The sequence below is a fragment of the Serinus canaria genome, chromosome 20 (assembly GCF_022539315.1).
Source record: "Serinus canaria isolate serCan28SL12 chromosome 20, serCan2020, whole genome shotgun sequence".
Lineage (NCBI taxonomy): Eukaryota > Metazoa > Chordata > Aves > Passeriformes > Fringillidae > Serinus > Serinus canaria.
Genome location: NC_066333.1, coordinates 7,885,905 through 7,904,689, shown reverse-complemented (window position 1 = coordinate 7,904,689; position 18,785 = coordinate 7,885,905). Strand labels below are relative to the sequence as shown.

General features: G+C 58.5%; 2 protein-coding genes across 2 annotated transcripts; one reads left to right on the top strand and one right to left on the bottom strand.

The window, feature by feature from the left end:
* Window positions 1–3,066: 3,066 nt before the first annotated feature.
* PDYN (prodynorphin) lies at window positions 3,067–4,602 on the top strand. Its single transcript, XM_009093057.4, has 2 exons — window positions 3,067–3,234; window positions 3,478–4,602. Exons 1-2 carry the CDS (start codon window positions 3,106–3,108, stop codon window positions 4,027–4,029), a joined length of 681 nt encoding a protein of 226 aa, XP_009091305.3. The 5' UTR covers window positions 3,067–3,105; the 3' UTR covers window positions 4,030–4,602.
* Window positions 4,603–5,555: 953 nt separating this feature from the next.
* On the bottom strand, window positions 5,556–16,850 carry LOC103818852 (tyrosine-protein phosphatase non-receptor type substrate 1-like). Its single transcript, XM_050982014.1, has 8 exons — window positions 16,497–16,850; window positions 9,853–10,216; window positions 9,337–9,647; window positions 8,864–9,211; window positions 8,507–8,605; window positions 8,080–8,101; window positions 7,657–7,696; window positions 5,556–7,032 (listed from the first exon to the last, which is right to left on the bottom strand). The coding sequence occupies exons 1-8, from the start codon at window positions 16,567–16,569 to the stop codon at window positions 6,778–6,780; spliced, it is 1,512 nt and encodes a 503-aa protein (XP_050837971.1). The 5' UTR covers window positions 16,570–16,850; the 3' UTR covers window positions 5,556–6,777.
* Window positions 16,851–18,785: the final 1,935 nt, after the last annotated feature.

Below are 18,785 nucleotides of genomic sequence, written 5' to 3'. Positions count from 1 at the left end.
CCGATTGGCTCTGCCGCCGCGCACAGCCGGGCCCCGCCGCAGGAGGAGACTCCGTGGCCATAAAAGCGGGGCGAGAGGCAGCCGGCGGCGAGTCCGGTGGGCAACCCGGGCAGCACCGTGGGACCACCTGCCAGTGTGGCCTTGCCACCGATGACTGGCGCAGCCTGACGTCTGTGGAGGGACACCCATCAGCCACGAGCCGTCCTGACTTGGCGAAGCGGGTGCTCGGCGGGACGGGGAGCAGCGGCAGGTAGGGCTGCCGGGGGTGTCATCCCCCTTCCACTGCGTGGGCACAGTTAGGGCATTGCTCTTGCTCTCCAGAAAGCAACAGTTTAAGAACACCCCCTGAGCACTGCTGAGAGTGTGGTTGGACTTGTGTTATTTTGGGGAGCTTCCACATGGCTGCAGGTCCCTCTCATCCCTTGAGTGGTTTCAGAGCCCATGAGCAGCCGTCCAGAGCTCTGCTGGGGTTCATTTCCACGATGCTGTGCCTGCCGTCCTGGCAGCAGAATCACCCAGGGCTTGGAGGGGCAAAGGGAGTGCGCAGAGAGGATGGGGGGGTTCTCTCTCCCCCTTCTTGGCTCAAGCAGCAGTGTGGCTGCAGTACTGAGTTTTGAGTAATTCTATTCCAAAAGTTACCAGATCTTTTGAGGAGTCTTGTCCTGATGGTGTTTCCAGGAAATTTTTGGGTGTGAGGAAAGGAGATGTTGGAAGGTTGATTGTTCTTCTCCACCAGAACTATGTGCAGGATCCAAACCTATGGAGCTGGACCTGTGTGGGAGGAGGGATGTGCTCAGTGTGGGAGAGCTGTTCACATTCTTTGTTAGGTATAATGACAGGTTAGTCAAGATGGGGTCAGTCTCTGCTGTCCAGCACACACAGTCCTGACCCTCATCCCTTGGGTCACCAGGTCGGTAATTGGCCCCTGGGGTGCATGGATGCAGCTTGGGGGTTTTCCAAAGCAAAGCCTGGTCTCTGAAGACTCAAGTGGAAATGGGACAGGGGAGGAAGGGACACTGGCAGGCACCTGGCACAGGTAGAACGTGCTGAGAGCAGCCACAGAGGCTGGGACTCAATGCTGGCATTGCCAGACCCTGCCACAATCCTTCCACAGTGTTCCTGCAGGAGGGATGGCTCTGGAGTCTTGGGCTCCTCCAGGTAACACAGGATTGAGCTCGAACTCTGCTTTTCTTTTTCCTCCCTTTGTGTTCTTCTTGCTTTTTCCTCCCCGCTGCTTTTTTCCTCTTTTGTCCAAAGCCCTTTGTTTTCTTCCCCTTTTCCTGCTCCCGTTTTGCCAGTCCTCTTTATCCCAGCTTCAGGAGCAGGCAGAGCACTGCTGGGACATTTGTGGCACCACCTGGACACAGTATGTTTGCAGTGGGGTGTCCCAGGGTGTCCTTGGCCACGCCGTGCTCGGAGAACTGCAGCTCCCCTGAGTGCCATGAAATCCTCGGTCGGCAGTGGGGTGACAGGGATGGGACACACCGTGTCTGGAATGCCAGAGGTCTGAACTGTGCAGTGTCAGACAAACCAGCAGCTGTTCCCAGCATGGGAACATTCCCAGTGCCGTCCCTGTGTGCTGCTCTGGCGGCACCCACGGGAATACCGGGCAGCGGAGGAGCAAGGGAGGGGAAGCGGGTGGGGAAAGGGAAAGAAAAGGTTCCCGGCGGGGCTCCGGCAAAGCAGTTATCAGCTCTTTTTCGGAGCTTCATTCCCCCCAGAGCTGCAGCTGGCACCTACCTGTGCAGCTGGCAGGTCCTCGCTCCTCGGCGTGGTCTCGGTGGCCCTGATGCAATAAGGGACTGTCTTCGTGTCTCAAAGTCGAGGGCTGGCTGAGGTCCCACCGTGCCCCTGCCATCCTGGGCAGCTGCTATCCTGTTCCCTGCCCCACTGCCAGGGCACTGGGAGGATTCAGGGAGCTGGTGGCTGTGTAGCCAAGGAATGCAGACAGCTCCACACACGATGGTGCAGATAATTTAAATTAAATTTTAATCTAGCATGAATTAATACTGTGGCATTAACAATTCTTCATCAGTACCAATTACAGTACATTAGCTGCTACTGCTGGAGAGCACAATAGTCTCTAATATGCGTCATTAATGTGTAACAGATCCCTCTGGGTCATGCCTTACCCACCCTAGATAAAAGCAGCCATGGAGGAAGGCAGGGGCTTGCAGCCAGTGCGCCCCTTTGGGGCTGGCTCTTACTCCAGGGCTATCATGGTCCCAGTGGCACCATGATCCTGTGGCACTGCAGCTGGGGTTGGCAGTGGCCTCTCCAGCATCACCAGGGTCAGGTTTAGTACTGCCACCTGCAGAGCCCCTCTCCCAGCTGAGCACAGTGTCCTCCTCCATCCACAGAGGCCAGAGGCTTCATTACGGCTCTCAAACATCTGGAGGATGGTGATGGTGGTCTGCAGGTGAGCTGGAACACAGAGTTCTCCTTTCTCCTCTTCTCCTGATGCACCAGCCCAGCAGACTTGGTGGATGAGAGGGAGGGGAGATGAGGCTGCCCTGGTGTGGGGTACAGCAACCTGGGGTGAGTCCACCCTGGGCCATGGCATCACACCATCCACCTGCCACCACAGCTCCATTTGCTGGGGTTCTTTTCCCCAAGGCCAAGTGGAAGAGCTGGTGATTCATCTGCCTGCACCACGCAGACGTGGCAATCACAGAGAAACCCAGTGCTGGGGAAAAAAGGGACTTTTCTTTCTAATGGTCTAGTAAGAGATGGAGAGGATAGATGGGATGGAACTGAGATAAGATGAGATATGAGATGAGATGAGATGCAATAGTGGTCCTGCCCACAGTGACTTGGTGGCCACCAGGGGCTGGCAATGGCTCTGGGCTTGTGCCAAGGACCAGGCTACAGCCAAGGTAAGGGGTCACATCCTGTGGTGTCCTTGCTGGGAGCAGCACCCGGAGATGAGTCCTGTGGGAATGGGCACAGTCCTAGGTCCCTGTGTATGATCCCAGGAGCAGCTCACAGATGGAGGTGGTAGGTGCCCAGTGCCTGTGGAGTGGTGACAGCCCCCCAGAGCTGGCACAGGGATCGTGACAGGCTCTGTGCTGTCTTCCCCTCTCCAGGCAGCATCTGCAGGGCGAGATGGCACGGCGGGCACTGGCACTGGCACTCTGCCTGTCCCTGTCTGCGGTGGCATCTGCCGACTGTGTCACCCAGTGCTCCCTCTGCGCAGCCCAGACCCGCGGTGCCGAGAGCAGCGTCCAGCCCCTGGTGAGTGCTGGCCCCACAGGGACGTGAGCCAGAGAGCCACGGCAGTGGAGTGTCACGGGTGCAGGGTGGCAGAGCTGGGTGGCACCTGGTGTGCTGGTCATGGGCACCCCAGGGTGCTGGGGTTGTGCAAACTTCGGCTTCTCACCGAGCTGAGCAGCACGGTGGACATGGAGCCCTGGGCTCGGGGTGGAGTGGGAGTAAGGCAGGGGCTCACCCCGAGCACCTGGGGCCATTGTTTTACAGATGTGCCTGTGGGAATGCCAGGGCTCCTTGTCACCCGGCCCCGAGTGGGAGATGTGCAGGAAGGCGCTGGCGCTTCTGGCCCCGCTGGTGGCCCTGGCCGAGGGGACAGAGCCGTCCCCACAGGAGGCGGAGGAGGATGAGGCAGAGTCGGAGCAGGGTCTGGGCGCTGCAGAGCTGCCGCCGGCGCCGGCCAAGCGCTACGGGGGCTTCATGAAGATGATGTCCAAGGCGAAGCTGCTGTCCCTGCTCCGCGAGAACGCTCACGGCAAGGGCGGCCTCAGCAAGAAGTCCGGGGGCTTCAGCCGCAAGCCGGGCGAGCGAGCGGCCCCCGAGGACTACCCGTGGCCGGCAGGGGACGGGGACGAGGAGCCCACGGGGGCCGAGGGGCCGGAGCTGCACAAGCGCTACGGGGGCTTCCTGCGCCGCATCCGGCCCAAGCTCAAGTGGGACAATCAGAAGCGCTACGGGGGCTTCCTGCGGAGGCAGTTCAAGGTGACCACGCGGGCGGACGAGGACCCCAGCGCCTACTCAGGGGAGGTCTCAGACCTATAGAGCCAGGCGTGGCACGGCACACCGCGGTCCCCCACACTGCCACCCCGACTGTGCCATCGCCCCCAGCCCTGTCCCCTGCCCGGCCCGGTGTGGCTGGTGTCCTGGTGTCACCCTTGCCTCATTCCCTCAGGGGACCGTGAGTTCCATCCCATTGTCCCCCTCTGGTTCACCTGCCCATCCTGTGCGCGGAGGGGACAGTGCCACTCCTCTGGCGGTGTGGCTGTGGCCCAGCCCAGGGTTCCCGGGGGCGCTGGGGACACAGATCCTTCATCCTCCCATGGCTGCCAGAGCACAGCGGGGTCTGGAAACCACCAGAGCTGAGGTACAGGGCAGGGGCCTCCAAGCACTGGGAAGGATGAACCAGGGCAGGATCGGGGAGGCCACGAGCACAGGTGGCTGGTGGAACCACAGCACCATCACCAGGTGTTCAAGCAGTGCTGAGCCCAGCCCTCACTCCCCTCCCCTCCCCTCTCACAGTGTCCCACCGATCCCAGCACCCACCTGGTGCCCCTGGGCTCCCCCTCCAAGAGCGACTCTAGAGGCAGGGTCAGCCCCATGCCCCAACACCCAACTCACCCCCGCAGTCAATAAAAGGCAGATGCCAACGAAGCTGAAGCCATGCTGGGTGCTGAGCCTGCTCTGCAGGGCAGAGCAAGCACCCCAAACTGGGGTGCCCAAATGAGCCAGGGCTGCTGGCTGTGAGACCTGCAGGCAGCATGTGGTTGTATCTTTCCTGTGCCATGGGTGCCAAAAGGAATGTGGGACCCCACACCTCTGGAGCCATATCCTGAGGGTCACAGGGCCATCTCAGCTGAGCAAGTGTAAGGCAGGCATGCTCAGCCTGCTGCAGGGGTGTGTAGGGTGCTGGCAAGGTACCTCCTGCAGCAGCAGGCAGGGGAGACTGCCTTGGGAATCACAGCTGCTGCCCAGCTGGGAAGGGGCAGTTGTGCTGAGGGCAGGGGGCAAACTGTCCCTGTTCTGCTCATATGTGACCCCTCCAGCAGCAGCTCAGTGCTGAAGAAGCCCAACCTGGGCAGCAACTTCCCTTTTGAGTGTCTGTGTAGCCCCACATGGCAGTTCCTGGCTCTGGTGAGAAACCATTCATGCCCCAGACACAGCCCAGGCACCAGCTCCACCTTGGGAAAGGGGGGAGGCCACTGCAGAGCATTGAACACTCAGCTCACTCACTGGATGGGCTGGAGCCACCACCCAGCCTGCCTGCACACCAGTCTGGGCATCCCAGCTCCAGCTCAGCTCCCTGCACCTAAAGATGCAGCAGGGCCAGCCTCTGCTCAGTCCCTGCCCATGGGGTGCACTGCTCCCCCTCCCTCATGGAGCTCAGTACCATAGCCTCCATCCCAGCCTTGACCTCCTGCCTTCCCTCCCTTCCAGCACACACAACAGGGCTGTGCAGGATGAGCCCTCCTCTCCTCCTCCCTGCAAGACACACAGACCCCCAACCCCACCCTGCAGAGCCCCAGTGCCAGTGACAAGGTGACCCCCCTGAGCACAGGGATACGCTGATGTGCGGGAGCAGCACAGGACTTTTCACTTTTATTATAAAAATATCTTGCAAGCAAAAAGAAAAAAAAAAAAACAACAACAAAAAAAAGTCTGTACAAGCCACATTGCTCCCAAAGCACCCCCAAAGATCCCAGGTGCCCCAAGCCCCCTGCAGTTCCACTGCTGCAGGAGCCAACAGAGGGTGAGACTCCACATGGAGGCCCAGGTAGGAGACACCTGGAAGACATCTGTCCCCATGGGTGGGCTGGGGGGAGCCTGCCTGGCCCCCAAGACAGAGCTGGGGTGGGGGGAGCATATAAGTCTCTTATAAACTCTGTAGGGTTTGGGGGATTCTTTACTGAGGCCTCTGTCTTAATTTTGCACATCTTATTCTAGTGTTAAGTACACAGCAGTACACCCACGTACAACACAAAACATTGGGGGTTTCAGCTCTAAAAATTAACAGTTACATGTCAAACAGTCAAAACATGTTACACGGTACCTGCAGGGAGCTCCCGGGGGGGAGCCAGGCTGGGGGGGCCCTCGCACGCTTTGTACAAGCCTGGGGCAGCGCTGGTGGGTCCCAGGGCAGAGCAAGGCTGAGCACAGGAAGATGATGATGATGATGAGGAGGATGCTTGGTGCTGAGGAGCCAGACCTGGAGCTCCCTTGGACGGCAGGGCGGGGGCCTTGGCTCAATGGCCTTCCAGCCTCTTGGCCTTGTGGCGAGACAGAGGTCCCGCAGAAGGGACACTTGGGAAGAGAGGCGGACACTTGGGTCCTTCCTTTAAAGCCAGAGTTTGGTGTCCAGGTGTGGTGGCAGAGCCCCAGAAGGCAGTGTGGGGGCCCTGCTGGTCCTGGGGAGCCATGGGCCAGGCAGTGGCATCCCCGTGAGAGCTGGTGTGGAGGCACTGTACCTGTCCCCTCAGCCCAGCTGGAGCTTCCCAAGGAGCTGCTGCTCCGCTGGCTGAATCGGCTTGCGGGCAAACCCGGCACACTGAGGTTGAGCAACCCTTGATGGGGGTCCTGAAGGGATGGAGCTGGTGGCCCCAGGACCAAACTGCCCCCAAAAATCACGTCTCTCTGGATGGGAGAAGACCCCCACAAGTACTGCGGGCTCCATTTCCATCCCAAAACACAGGTACCGCAGCGCATCTTCACATCGCTCCCGCTGCTTCCAAGAGAACAGTCTTAGGGAGGAGCAGAGCTGTTCCCGGCAGGACAAGGGGTCCCAGCAGCCACTGCTCATTTCCTGGTGATCTGGACGCTGGCATACTCAGAGCCAGCCTCCTCGGGGCGCGGGGCCGGCCGCTTGGGCGCCTTGCTGAGGTGCACCATGTCCAGGTCGGCGTAGGTGAGGTTGTCGTCGCCGTTGGGCGCCTGGTTGCTCTGGATGCAGGCGTACTCCGACTGCTGGCTCATCTCCACCATCCGCCGGACGCTCTTCCTCTCCTTGTCGAAGTTCAGGTCTGCGTAGGTCAGGTTGTTGGGGTCGGATTCCTGTGTGAGGCACCAAGAGTTCCTCCTCTGGGAAGATGCCCCTGGACCCACAGCCCTGTTCTGGAGTCAATCCCACTGCAGCTTGGCCTAGGGCACCTCAACCTTGCTTGTATGGGGGAATAATGCCAGCAGCCACCACCATGAAGCCATGATCTACCCACACCATGAGCCACCCTGTCACCCCTGCTCTGGCTTCAAAACCACAATTCCAGAGCTGTCACTGAAGCCACTCCATCCCAGCAGAGTCAGACTGCCCAGTGATGCCCATGTGGGAGCTGGCAGAGCCTGGGTGGGATGGACAGATTGCTGCTGATCACGACTTCGCTCGTAGCTGCGTCACCAAATGCAAAATAACTCCACAAATAGCCTGGCTGGCTATTGCACAGCTGGTTCTCCAGGCAGCACCAACCCAGACTTTACTGGGAGGAGAAGGAGAAGAAGAAGGAGGAGGAGGAAGAGGGAGGGTAAAGGCAGAAAGATTCTGGGAAGTGGCTATCCTCTTCCTGGGGCAGCCTCTCTTCCACCTCCAGCCACAGAGTGGAGACATTGAGATGTTTCACTGGAGAACCACCACCCCCCCCACTCCCATCTCCAGGGCTCCCTCTCCCTCCCCAGTTACCCCACCTGGGTCGTGGCCTCGCTGCTCTTCTCTGGCTCATGTAACCTGGAAAGAGGGACAAAAACACTCAGATGGATGGAGGGTCCTGTTGCCCTTTCCCTGGTGATGGAGCAGCTGGGAAGGTCAGATGCAAGCCAAGGTCCTTGCAGTCGCACCCAGCCAGACAGGTCCTGAGCACTGGCTTGTGCTGGTCTAGCTGCCTCTCTGCTGGCCACAGACCAGCTCCCACCATCCTGCTTAGCCCCATCACAAGCAAAAAATCCCCAGAACCCTAGCTGGGGAGATGGGCAGAGACTGTGCTCCTGCCTTCCCTTTCACAGCTTTTGGGGATACAGCTCTGTCCCAGTCCTGAGGGACTCTGTGGACTGGAGGTGTCCAGCTCAGAGTTCCCACAGGTTACCCAGTGACTAGAAGAGATCTGCACTCACCTGGCAGATGGTGAGCTTTTACCTGTTGAAAGAGAAGGAAAAAATTAGGAAAAAAAAATAGGGAAAAATAATTCAGGAAACAAGATAAACGCCCCATTTCCCTGGGCACAGAGAACACATGCAGAGACTGCTTCAAGGACAAGGACACATCTTTTCCCAGAGGCAAGTGCCTGCAATTCCCTGGAGTTTCAATCAATTTCATTCAGGACTGCTCCTGGGGGAGCACAGGAGGTGCAGAGCAGGATTTAGACCAGCCAGAGCTTTCCCCTGTCGCCTGCAAACAACCTGGGCATCACCTGACTGGGCAGGACCTGCAGATGCACTGCCAGTAGTTATTGTCCAATGGGGCAATGTGAAACCCATGGGAAAGGGAGGAAAAATGGGGCTGGGAGCAGCTGCCTCCCTGCCCCACACTAGGCTCCCTTACCCTTGATCTGCTTGGTCCGGATCAGGTACAGAATGGCAGCCACCAGCAGGGCCAGCACGGTGCAGACCACACCCACCACGATGTAGATGAGCATATCGTCTGAAACATCAATGAAAAGGTCACCATGGCCCAGAATGTGGTACCTCCCAGTCCCTGCAGCCTCCCAATTGGGATTGGCCCAGTGATGCATGAAGCATCAAGGAGGACAGCTCGGTGCCTGCCACCGTCACGTCCCCCAGCCCCCTGATATAGAGATTTGGTCTTCAACCAGATTTTAACTGCAGCTTTGGGCTTCCTCAGAAAGTGACACCACACAGCCACCCCAGCTGGCACCCCACCCCAGCAGCTCTGACGCACCCTTATCCATCTGGAACTCATTGCTCAATCCCCCTTGGGTCGGGTTGGAGATCAACAGGACGGCTGAGGAGCTGGCAGGGGCCTGGGCATCGTGCACCACCGTGCAGGTGATCGTGGACCCGTTTTTCTCCTCCGTGGCTTGCACCTCCACCCGGCTTCTCAGCTCAAACAAGCCCAGGGGCAGCTCCAATGGCCGGGAGAGGTTCTGCCCCTTTATCTCAGTCCCATTCTCCAGCCAGGAAATGGACACTTCAGCTGGGTAAAACTCCTTCACGAGGCAGGTGAAGGTCACGGTCTTGTTCACCTCAGCGGGGCTCGGCTCAGCGCGCACTTCAATGCTGGGGGGAACTGGGAAGAGAGGCAGAGCTTGGTGTTTGGTGTGCCCAGCTCTGCTGGCCACAGGGCCACTGTCCTCCTCCCAGGGACCCCAGCCCCACAGAGCAGGACGCCCCATGCCAGCCCCCAGCCCTCACCTCGCAGGACCCTGCTGAGCTGGTAGCTCCCTGGCAGCGGGGCCGGCAGCGTGGAGTGCGTCACCTCACAGGTGAGCTGTGAGCGGACATCGTCCTTCTGCAGGGTCACCACTGCTGAGCTGGACATGTTGTAGGTTTTCATCTTCCACTCGGTGACCTGGGGTGGCTGAGCCCCCAAGGGGTTGCTGTTCTTGAACCATTTCACCCCAATCTTGTCAGGAAAGAACCCTCCAGCTGTGCAGGTGAAAGGCACCGGCTGCCCCGGCCTCGCTCTCTGCTCAGGCCCAGACACGAGCGGGGGCTGGGTTTGGCTGTGGGGAGAAGCACGGGGCCATCAGACCAGGCTCTGCCCCCTGCCCAGCCCTGGGCCTGCCTGGAGCAGAGACTCATACAAGGGCATGGGGATGGCCCATGGGATCCTCTCCTGGACCAGCCCTGAGCCCCTTCCCCATCCCTGCTCTACCTGAGCAGAGCCCACTGGGTGGTTCCCATCAGGAGCTGCTCCAGGAGCCCCACTCACCTTGCACAGACACCTCGGTGCCACTGCCACGCCTAAACACCTCATCCTCACCAGTGCTCCCCTTGACAAACTTCACACAGTAGTAGGTGCCCATGTCCTCAGGCTGAACATTCTTGATGAGGATGGTGAAGTCTGTGTCAGACTCAGGCACTGCAATCGTCACACGGGAGGAGGGATCCTTATTATTGGGGTCAAAGACAGTCTTGTTCCCACTGCCCCAGCCCTTCAGCCACATCACAGGCCCTGGTCCAGCAATTCCAGATGCGATGCAGTTCAGGGTGAGCGTCTCCCCCGCTGCCACCGTCACCTTGGGCTGGGGCTGCTGCAGAGTGAAACCCTGACCCACCTGGGCATCCACACCTAGAGAAAAAAAGAGAGACCAAGTCTTTCCTGGCACCACACATCCAGTCTCCTGATGGTTCTCCCAGTCCTTGGACAGGCTGAGCACCCCAGATCATGGGCTGTGGCCACGGGCACACTGCTCTGCCTGCAGGGCTCAGCAGCAGAGCTGGACAGAGCTTTGCTTGGTGACTGTGCTGAGCTCTGTACAGATGGAGCACACCCCAGCTGCCCGTGTCTCCAGCACACTGGGCTGCCTCCCACAGCCACCTGGCTTTGTCAGCCAGGAGAAAGAAGCGCACAAAACGAGATGCTCCAAAGAGCCAGCTCCCATCACCAATGTGACACTGCTTTTTCTGTCCTGAATCTGTCCCATTTCTGCATGGAATCCCAGCTCCAGTGATCCCAGCAGAGCACAGCCAATCCTCCACCAATGACAGCCAAGCAGGCACTGTTCCTGCTCAGCAGCAAGCACAGGGATACACTGCCTTTGGAGCATCTCCATACCACTGGTCCCTAATCCAGTCACTTGTGCCACGCCTCACTACACAGACAGTAACATCCCAGATAACCCTCACTACACACCCAGGGGTTAGCCAGGGGTTAATTTTGACAGTGCTTCCTATGCCAATATAGTTATTGCAACCAAATTCACAAAAGATTTCAGTCCTGGTCACTGCTTAAAGGAACATTTTTTAAAGCCACATGGGGAGAGAAGTGGGGGAACCACTTAGATCCACCAGCTGGTAACAGGTGGCTGTGGCTCCCAGAACCAGTGTCATGGTCACACAGAAATCCTTGTGTTTGAGCAGGTAATGCTGAGCAGCATGGGGAGCACGTGGACCAGCACCCCACATCCCTCACAGCAGAGTTATGGAATCCCAGAATCTTTTAGGCTGGAAAAGCCCTAAGTTCACTGAGTCCAACCATTAAGCCAGCGCTGCCAAGCCCCTGACCAAACCACAACCCCAAGCACCACATCCACACATCTTTTAAATCCCTCCAGGGATGGTGATCCCATCCCTGGCCCAGACAGCTCTCTTACCCTTTCAGTGAAGAACTTTTTCCAAATATTTAACCTAAACCTCCCCTGTACAACTTGAAGCCTCCTGTCCTGTTGCTTGATATTTGGGAGAGGAGTGACCTCCACCTGGCTACAGCCTCCTTTCAGGGAAATCCAGGACAGCAACTCGTGCCAAGGCTTCCCTTGGGACCCAGCAGGATAATCTCTGGCTGGATGCTCCCAGGAGGACCTGCGGCAGGACAAGCTGCTCTGACCCCTCTGGCCACAGCTGGCTGTCACAGAGACCAGAGCTGCTTTTTGGCAGCTGCTAATCCCTCCTGACTCACAGTGGTATGTGCTGTACCCACAGAAGTTCTCACTGTTCTACTGTGTGTAGAATTACTCAATCTCTATGGCCAGAATTACCAGGAGCAGTTTCTCCAGACTGCCCCAGTTAAAGCCTTTTTGCCCAGGGCATCAGTCCACAGAATCCTCAGCCAAAACCTTCAGGCCTTGGTGTTTCCCTTTGAAGCCATGTCAGGGTTAATGCAGCAGCAGCATTTCAACATCAGAACAAGTTTTTCCCACAAAACAAGCACAGAGGGACAGAGTTGGTTTGTGTCACGTCCAGATGAGTCATTCACTCTGAGCCTCAGTCCTGCACCTGAGCAGTGGTGCCCTGGGCACCTGCAAGGCAACCCCAAGCTTCTCAGATGACACCAAAATTGTGGGGAGCAGCCCTGGAGCAGAGGCCTCGTGCACTCCATGTGCTGAATGCAGCACTGACACAGGGCAAGCACCACTAGATCTGCTTCTGTGGCATCTCCTGAACTTCTCCATCTCCTGCTGCCGAGAGACCTTGTGCAAGAAATGGTTGAGAAATACACAGAGGAAGTTCACAAGCACAGAAACATCATCCCATCATCGGTCTCTTGCCAGAGAGACAGATGCACGTGGATGTGACACAGGCAGGGACCAGGCTGCCACAGACACAGAGACTGGCACCCCCAGCCAGCAACCACACAGACCCCCAGCCCTTCCAAGTACCCAGGGGGCCACAACACCAAGTACTGGCTCCACCAAACTGGGCAAACAAAGCTCACTAGCGGGCAGCACTCAGCACAGCAAGGGACGCGTCCCATGTGTGGCCACAGGAGCAGGAAGCCAGGGCCACCCCTACCACACACTCTGTGTCCTGTGATGAGTGAGTTACTCACTGCTCCCCTCTGCAAAAGCAACTTCTATGGAGTGGTTACCCCCATGAGGGTCCCCTGCACTGGGTAGAACTGCCTGCACCGCCCCACACAGCCCAACCTGAGCGAGCCGAGCGCCTCCTCCTCATCCTCCCTCTCTCCATCTGCCCATCTCCCTATGAGGCACGTGGTGTGCTGAGGGGGAGAGCTGGGGAAGTGTCTGCTTTGGGGCCCCAACACCAAAGAGTGTCAGGGTGGGCACTGCTCAACCCCAAAGGTCATTTCTTGGTTGCAGTGAAACATCCAGAGAAGCACTGGGATGTTGAGCTGAGAGTGGCTGGGTGCCCTGCCTGTGGTTGGCTGCCCTGCCTGGTGTGCAGCAAGGGCTCCCCACTACCTTGGCACAAGGGTCCTGCCTTCCTGGAACCACAGGTATTTATCCCTGCAAGCAGCAGGGCTCTCTCCCAGGATCCAGATTTGCAGACATAAGTGGATGGTCTGTATGCATTCCACACCCCGAGCTCACATTCCCTCCTCACCGGGGCAGCAGCGTGCCTGCTTCCCCTGCCCAGGGACTAGCAGGCACAGAGCATGCTGTCGTCCAGGGATAGGATGCAAGGTGCTTTCCTGCTTTCCTGACTGCTACTGCTCCCAGAGGATCGAGGGAAAAAGAGCTTCACGCTGCCGGCAGCGCCGCCTGCCCAGAGGCTTCAGTGGCAGCTCTTGGTCACTGCAGAGAGTCACACCGTGAGGCTCCAGGCAGCCCCTCAGACAGGACTGGAATGGAGCTTTGGAGTATTTTTCTGCTCTGCCGCCTCAGAGACCCTCATCCAGCTCTGCTCAGATCACACTGTTCAGAGATTTCTGATCTAGGACACCAAGCTCCAGCCAGATCCACCACAGGAACACCCCAACAAGGGCCAGCTCGTACCTCCTGGCTGAGAAGCAGGAGTCCCAGCCAGACCTGGCTTCTCCACTTCCTGCCTGCATCCATCACCCCACACCAGGACCAATCTGACCTCTTCCTGCTCAGAATGACCCCAACCCCCGGCAGCAGCTCAGAGCAATGCCCCCACCCCTCCACCCCAAAGGGAAAACACAAAGGGGAAGTCGGCAGAAAACCCCAGCATACACAAGTTAGAAAATGCAAAGTTTCCACCAAAGCTTCTTTCCTCTTTCTCCCTGAACACAGCTTCTCCTCACACACAGTTGATGCCTCTCTTTCCCTTTTTGAGGTGCTCACCCAGTGGGAGTGAGAGCCCAGCCAAGCTCCCTCCCAGCAGTCACAATGTGCACCAGGAGTGGGGCATTCAGAGGCTTCAGGCCACAAAAACATGAGACACCACAATTTCTCACTATTTCCTTGCTTCTCCCCTGCTGCCTGATGACGCTTTTTTTTCTTAGACTTGGATTTCAAACCACCAGGAATTGGAACACGATCCTCTTGCCCCCAAGATCATGGGGAATTCAGGTGCTCTGACCCTGTAATCAGTTCTATCCTACACTCCAGAATTAGCCAAGGGTTTTAGAGCCCTGAAAAGCATCACCTGACAGTTCCCACGTAGGTGGGAGCACCCTCGCAGTGCAGACCCAGAGCACTTCCAGCCCAGAGCAGAGGCAGGAGCACGATCTAGCAGAGCCTGCCTCCTTCCCGTTATTCAGTTTAATTTGGGAGCAAAATAATCCCAGCTCTTGCTGCAGTGCAAGTTTTCCATGTTGGTGACACATTTTTTTCTATATTCCACCTTTTGAAGTATTTGATATTGAACAGATTGCAAGAGGCCGGGGTTTAATTCAGGAGAGGCTGCTTGGATGCTTCCTGGTAAAAATAGATTTTTTTTCCTCTGAAGGAGCTGGTAAGGAGCTCTGGGATGGCTGTGTGCTCCAGAAACTACGTGCAGCTGGTCACCGGCATCCCAAGCCCCACAGTCACTCACTGAAGGAGCAGGCCAATGGGCAAGGGAACCCCAAAATAATCCTGCTGGAATTTCACCTGCAGCAGGGCTGCCGGGGCGGAAACTAACAGGTGCTGCCTATAAAAGGCCTGGAATCTGCTGTTTGGGGAAAGGCAAGGAGAGCCCTGGGGATAGCTGCTGAGCCCTGAGCAGACCCCAGGGCGCTCAGGGAGGGCTGTAGTAAAGGCTGTGCTTCACATCCGTGACATCAGAGGAAGCCTCAGCTCACAGGCAGCCACCATTTCCAAGCTCCCCTCCTCCAGCATCAGCAGAAATTCATCCCAAGAGCCAGAGCCCCAGCAGGAAACTGAATTCCCCTTTGGAAGAGGCTCTGCAAAGCACAGCTGAAACCCTCTGTGGAGACAGACCAGCGTGGAAGGGCTCTGCAGGGCACAGTTTCTCAATGGGGCTTTGCTGTTTGGTTTCCCACATCTCGCTGCCTTTGCCCCACAGGAAGGTCTCCTCCAGGACCTTTCCTTTTCCCCTTCACTTCTGCAGAAGCTGTCAGAACAGCCGGCAGTGGGAGCCTGGGCCAACTCTGCTGGAGTTCAGCTTAGTTTGAGCCACGGCCCAGGAGGGATTCGCCATACGGAAAAAAAAGACGTGCACATTTGCACCTAAAATCAGAGATGCAAACCACTTCAAAACCCCAGGGTGGTTTTTTCCCATGGCTGGCTCAAAGAAATGGGGTTCTTACTCCAAGACCACATTTAATTAAGTTCAGGAGCTTTGCTGGAGCTATTCTTTCACGCAGGAAATCGCAGTGGCTCACTGGGAAGCCGCGCTCACCGCCAAAGCCTTCTTGGCTCTCAGCAGCCGGAGTTTTCAGTTTGGGGCCAACACTTCTCAGTTGTGATCAGGCGACTCAAAGCAAGGAGCGTTGTGCTGAAAGCATTTGCTTTCTACCCAAGTTTGCATCCAACTCTTTGCCCAAGTAAAGCTTTGATGGTAACTATTTCAATGGGCTTGGAAGAATGTGGGTTTCCCCCGTGGAACCTGGGCTGGGCTGTTTGTAGTGGGATCTGGCTGGAAGGGATGGGGTTGGAATTGAGCAAAAAGCTCAGCGGCAAGATGCTCCCAAAGATGCATCGTTATTGCTGCAGGTTTGCCTCAAAAATCCCATCCCTCCCTTGGCAGGGAGAGTAATTCCTTCGAAATCACCCAAAACGAAACACCCTAGAAAGGAAACATCCTTGAAAGCAGCAGTCACCACAGGGCTTGGTTCCTGGTGGGATGAGAGACTTCCCACTGCCGGCAAGGGAAACAGCCAAGAGTGGCACACTTTGACTGGTCCTTTGCAGTGTCCCCCAGCTTTTACAAGGGACTGGTGGAGCCATGAGCCCGTGGGAGGTCTGGGGCACCCTGAGGCAACAGAGAACTGCACGGCACGGGGCACCCAGAGGTGTTGTAATTTCAATGCTTCAGTGCCCAACAGCTGAGTAGAGAGAGAGCCCACAGTGGGGTGAAGCAGGAGGGCAGCAAGAAAAACAAGTTCTTGGCAGAGAAGACGGGCAGCCCTCACCAGAGCTTCCCCATGCCTTCTCCACTACCATCTCCAAGGGGGAATTCGGGCAGCCTGCTGAGTTTTGCCTCACCCATAGCTGGCAGGGGGTGCTCGCAAATGGGTGGGAACAACATGCCTCTTCATGCCCCTGCCGAATTCCCTGCCTCGCTGGGAAAGGGAATGTCTGCCTGCCTTGAAGTTTGGTTTGGGAAGAACTGCCGGGCAAGGGCCCCGCGGGAGCCCCTCGGCCACCGCCGCTCTCTAGGTCACCGCAGAAAGGTCAAAGCAACCGTGCGCGGAGAGGCGGCGTCATGTCGGTACCGGAGGTGTGCGGGAGCGGGGAGAGGATCGGGGGAAAACGGGGGACAGGGCGACAAGGGGGGCACAGGGCAGAGGAGAGGAGCAGGGCGGGAAAAGGGGGGAAACAGGGCAGAGCAGGGAGAGGAGCTGCGTGGGAGGGAAAGGTGGAAAACAGGACAGAGGAGGCAGGAGCAGGATGGAAAAAAGGGGGAAAACAGGGCAAAGCAGAGGAGAGGAGCAGAGGGAGGAAGGGGAGGACAGGGCAGAGCAGGGCAGCAGGGTGGGAGGGAAAGGGAGGAATGGGGCTAGGAAAGGAGCAGGAAGGCAGGCAGAAGCCATGGCTTACCGGGCAGGGCGAGCAGCAGCAGGCACGGCAATGCCCAGGCGGTGCGGCCGGGATCCCGGGGATGCGGCTCCATCGGTGCGGGGAGCGGAGCCCGCGGCTTCACAGCGCGGCCCCGCGCCCGGCTCGGCGACTGGGTTTGATAAATAAGACAAATTAAAAAAAAAAAAAAAAAAAAAAAAAAGAGAGAGAGAAAAGAAAAAAAAGAAAAAGCAAGAAGCGCAGAACTGCAGCTGGCGAAGGAAATCGCTCTTCTCAGCCCCAAAATGAGGAAGGAGGCCGGGCTCCCCCCTTTCTCCCCCCGCGGCGGGCGGGCAGCGCACACGCACGCACCGACACGGACCCGCGGCCCCGCCGCCGCCCGTGGGCACCGGAGCGGGCTCGGGGCCGCTGACGGGGCCGCCGCGGCGGGGCCCCGGGCGGGCGCGTGCCCCGGTGCCGCGCGGAGCCGCCTCCCCCCCCGCGCCGCGCCGCCTCCGTTGCCGTGGTACCGGGGAGGGACGGAGCTGGCCCCAGCTTCGAGACCCCCTCCGGCTCCCAGCAGCCCCGGTTCAGCGCCGCTTCCCCCCGTGGCGGGGGCGAAACCAGCCCCGCCCGCCCCGGGGCAGAGTCCTTCGGTCAGCCCGGTGTGCGGCTGCCTTAAGGTGGGCTGGGAGGGAACCCCCGGGACCGGCAGCCCCGGGGTGCTCGGTCCCTGCCGGCCGGGGCAGAGGGAGGCGGCTCCATTGCCCCAGGGATGGGGGTTGGGATCCGCTCACTCGCCACAAGCTGCCGGTGTAGCCAGCGCTTCGGCACGGTCACAACACACAGCCCTGCATCCCTGAGCTGGGACTGGGGGCAGGAGCACACAGCCCTCGGGGTCCTGAACACCCAGGGGCCACCTGGGCTGAGCCAGGACCGCCCGTGGCAGAGGCACAAACAGCACACAGCCTTGGGGGTCCCAAGTGCCCTCCCAAGGGACACGCCGGGCCGAGCTGTGAGCCCGTGGCAGAGGCACGGGTGGTGTTTTGCTAGTGCCACGGAGACAGGTCAGCTTGGCCCACGGGACTCAGGGCCAGGAGGGGACACTGGTGCAGCACAGACAGGCAGACGGTGGATGGGGAGGGAGGGGAAATTCCTGCCCAGCACGCTGGGAGGATGGGGACATCCCCGTGATGTCCCCTCTGCAGGAGCCTGCAGCAGAGAGAAGCGAGAGCCTGAGGACAAGACAGCTGTAATGGTAGGCAGGGCTGAGGGTGTCGGGGTGTCAGCGTCCATGGGACTCGTGTCCTTGCACTGCCCTGCTTCTCCCTGACACAAAGTCCTTCCCAGGGGTTCACAAGGACATATTCTCCACTGCCTGCACTTGTCACAGCTTCTCACACAGCCCAGGGGCACTTCGGCCAGGCACCTGGGATGCCAGGTGCAATGCTGGCAGCTCCCAGCACCACCCCACTGTCCCCTCTGCCCTCGCAGGGATGAGGTAGGCACTGTAGAGCAGGAGCTCCCAGCCCACCTAGCATCACCTGCAGCATCCCCAGCAGCACAGATCACACCGTCACTCCCCTACACTGGGCCGGGTCCCCGAGGACAGCACTGGGTGCCATACTGGAGGACCCGCAGCCGGCTCCCCCTCCTCCCCTCCCTCTGCAGGCAGCCGCCAGGGCTGTCGGTTTTATTTAGAGCCTCGCACAAACACAGCCGAGATATCTGAAGTGACTTGGCACCATCAATCTGCGCACGGCGTCCGCCCGCGCATCCCCAGCCCCGCCAGCCTCCCCCTCAGCCCCAGCTACGCCCATGGGGCACATCCAGCCTTAATTTAGCACTGCTGGGACCGGGAACCACTCCCCAGGCTTCTGCACCCACCTCCCTCTGTGATCCTCTGGCAGCTGGAGGCTGCACTCAAGTGTTGTGGCCAGTTCTGCTCCCACAGAAAAACTTTTGTGGCCAGCAGCACTGGTCCTGGAAAGCCCAGTGCAGCCATCATTTCTTCTCACAGAGCTGGCCAGAGTGGCCAGCAAGGAGCAAGGGTCCAGAGGAGCCCTTGGATTTGGCCTTTTGTGTGTAGCAATTATTTCTCTGCACAGGGATGGGACACAGGGACACATCAGTACAAGAGGGACACCACACCTCAGAGCAAGCAAAGGTGCTGAGCTCTGCTCTCTGGTGACCAATGATAAGCCTCCAGGGAACTGCATGAAGCTCTGTCAGAGAAGTTTGAGGTTGGTATTAGGAAAAGCTTCTTCTACCCCAAGGTGTTTGGGTACTGGAAGAGGTTCCCCAGTGCACCAGTCACGGCCCCAAGCCTGC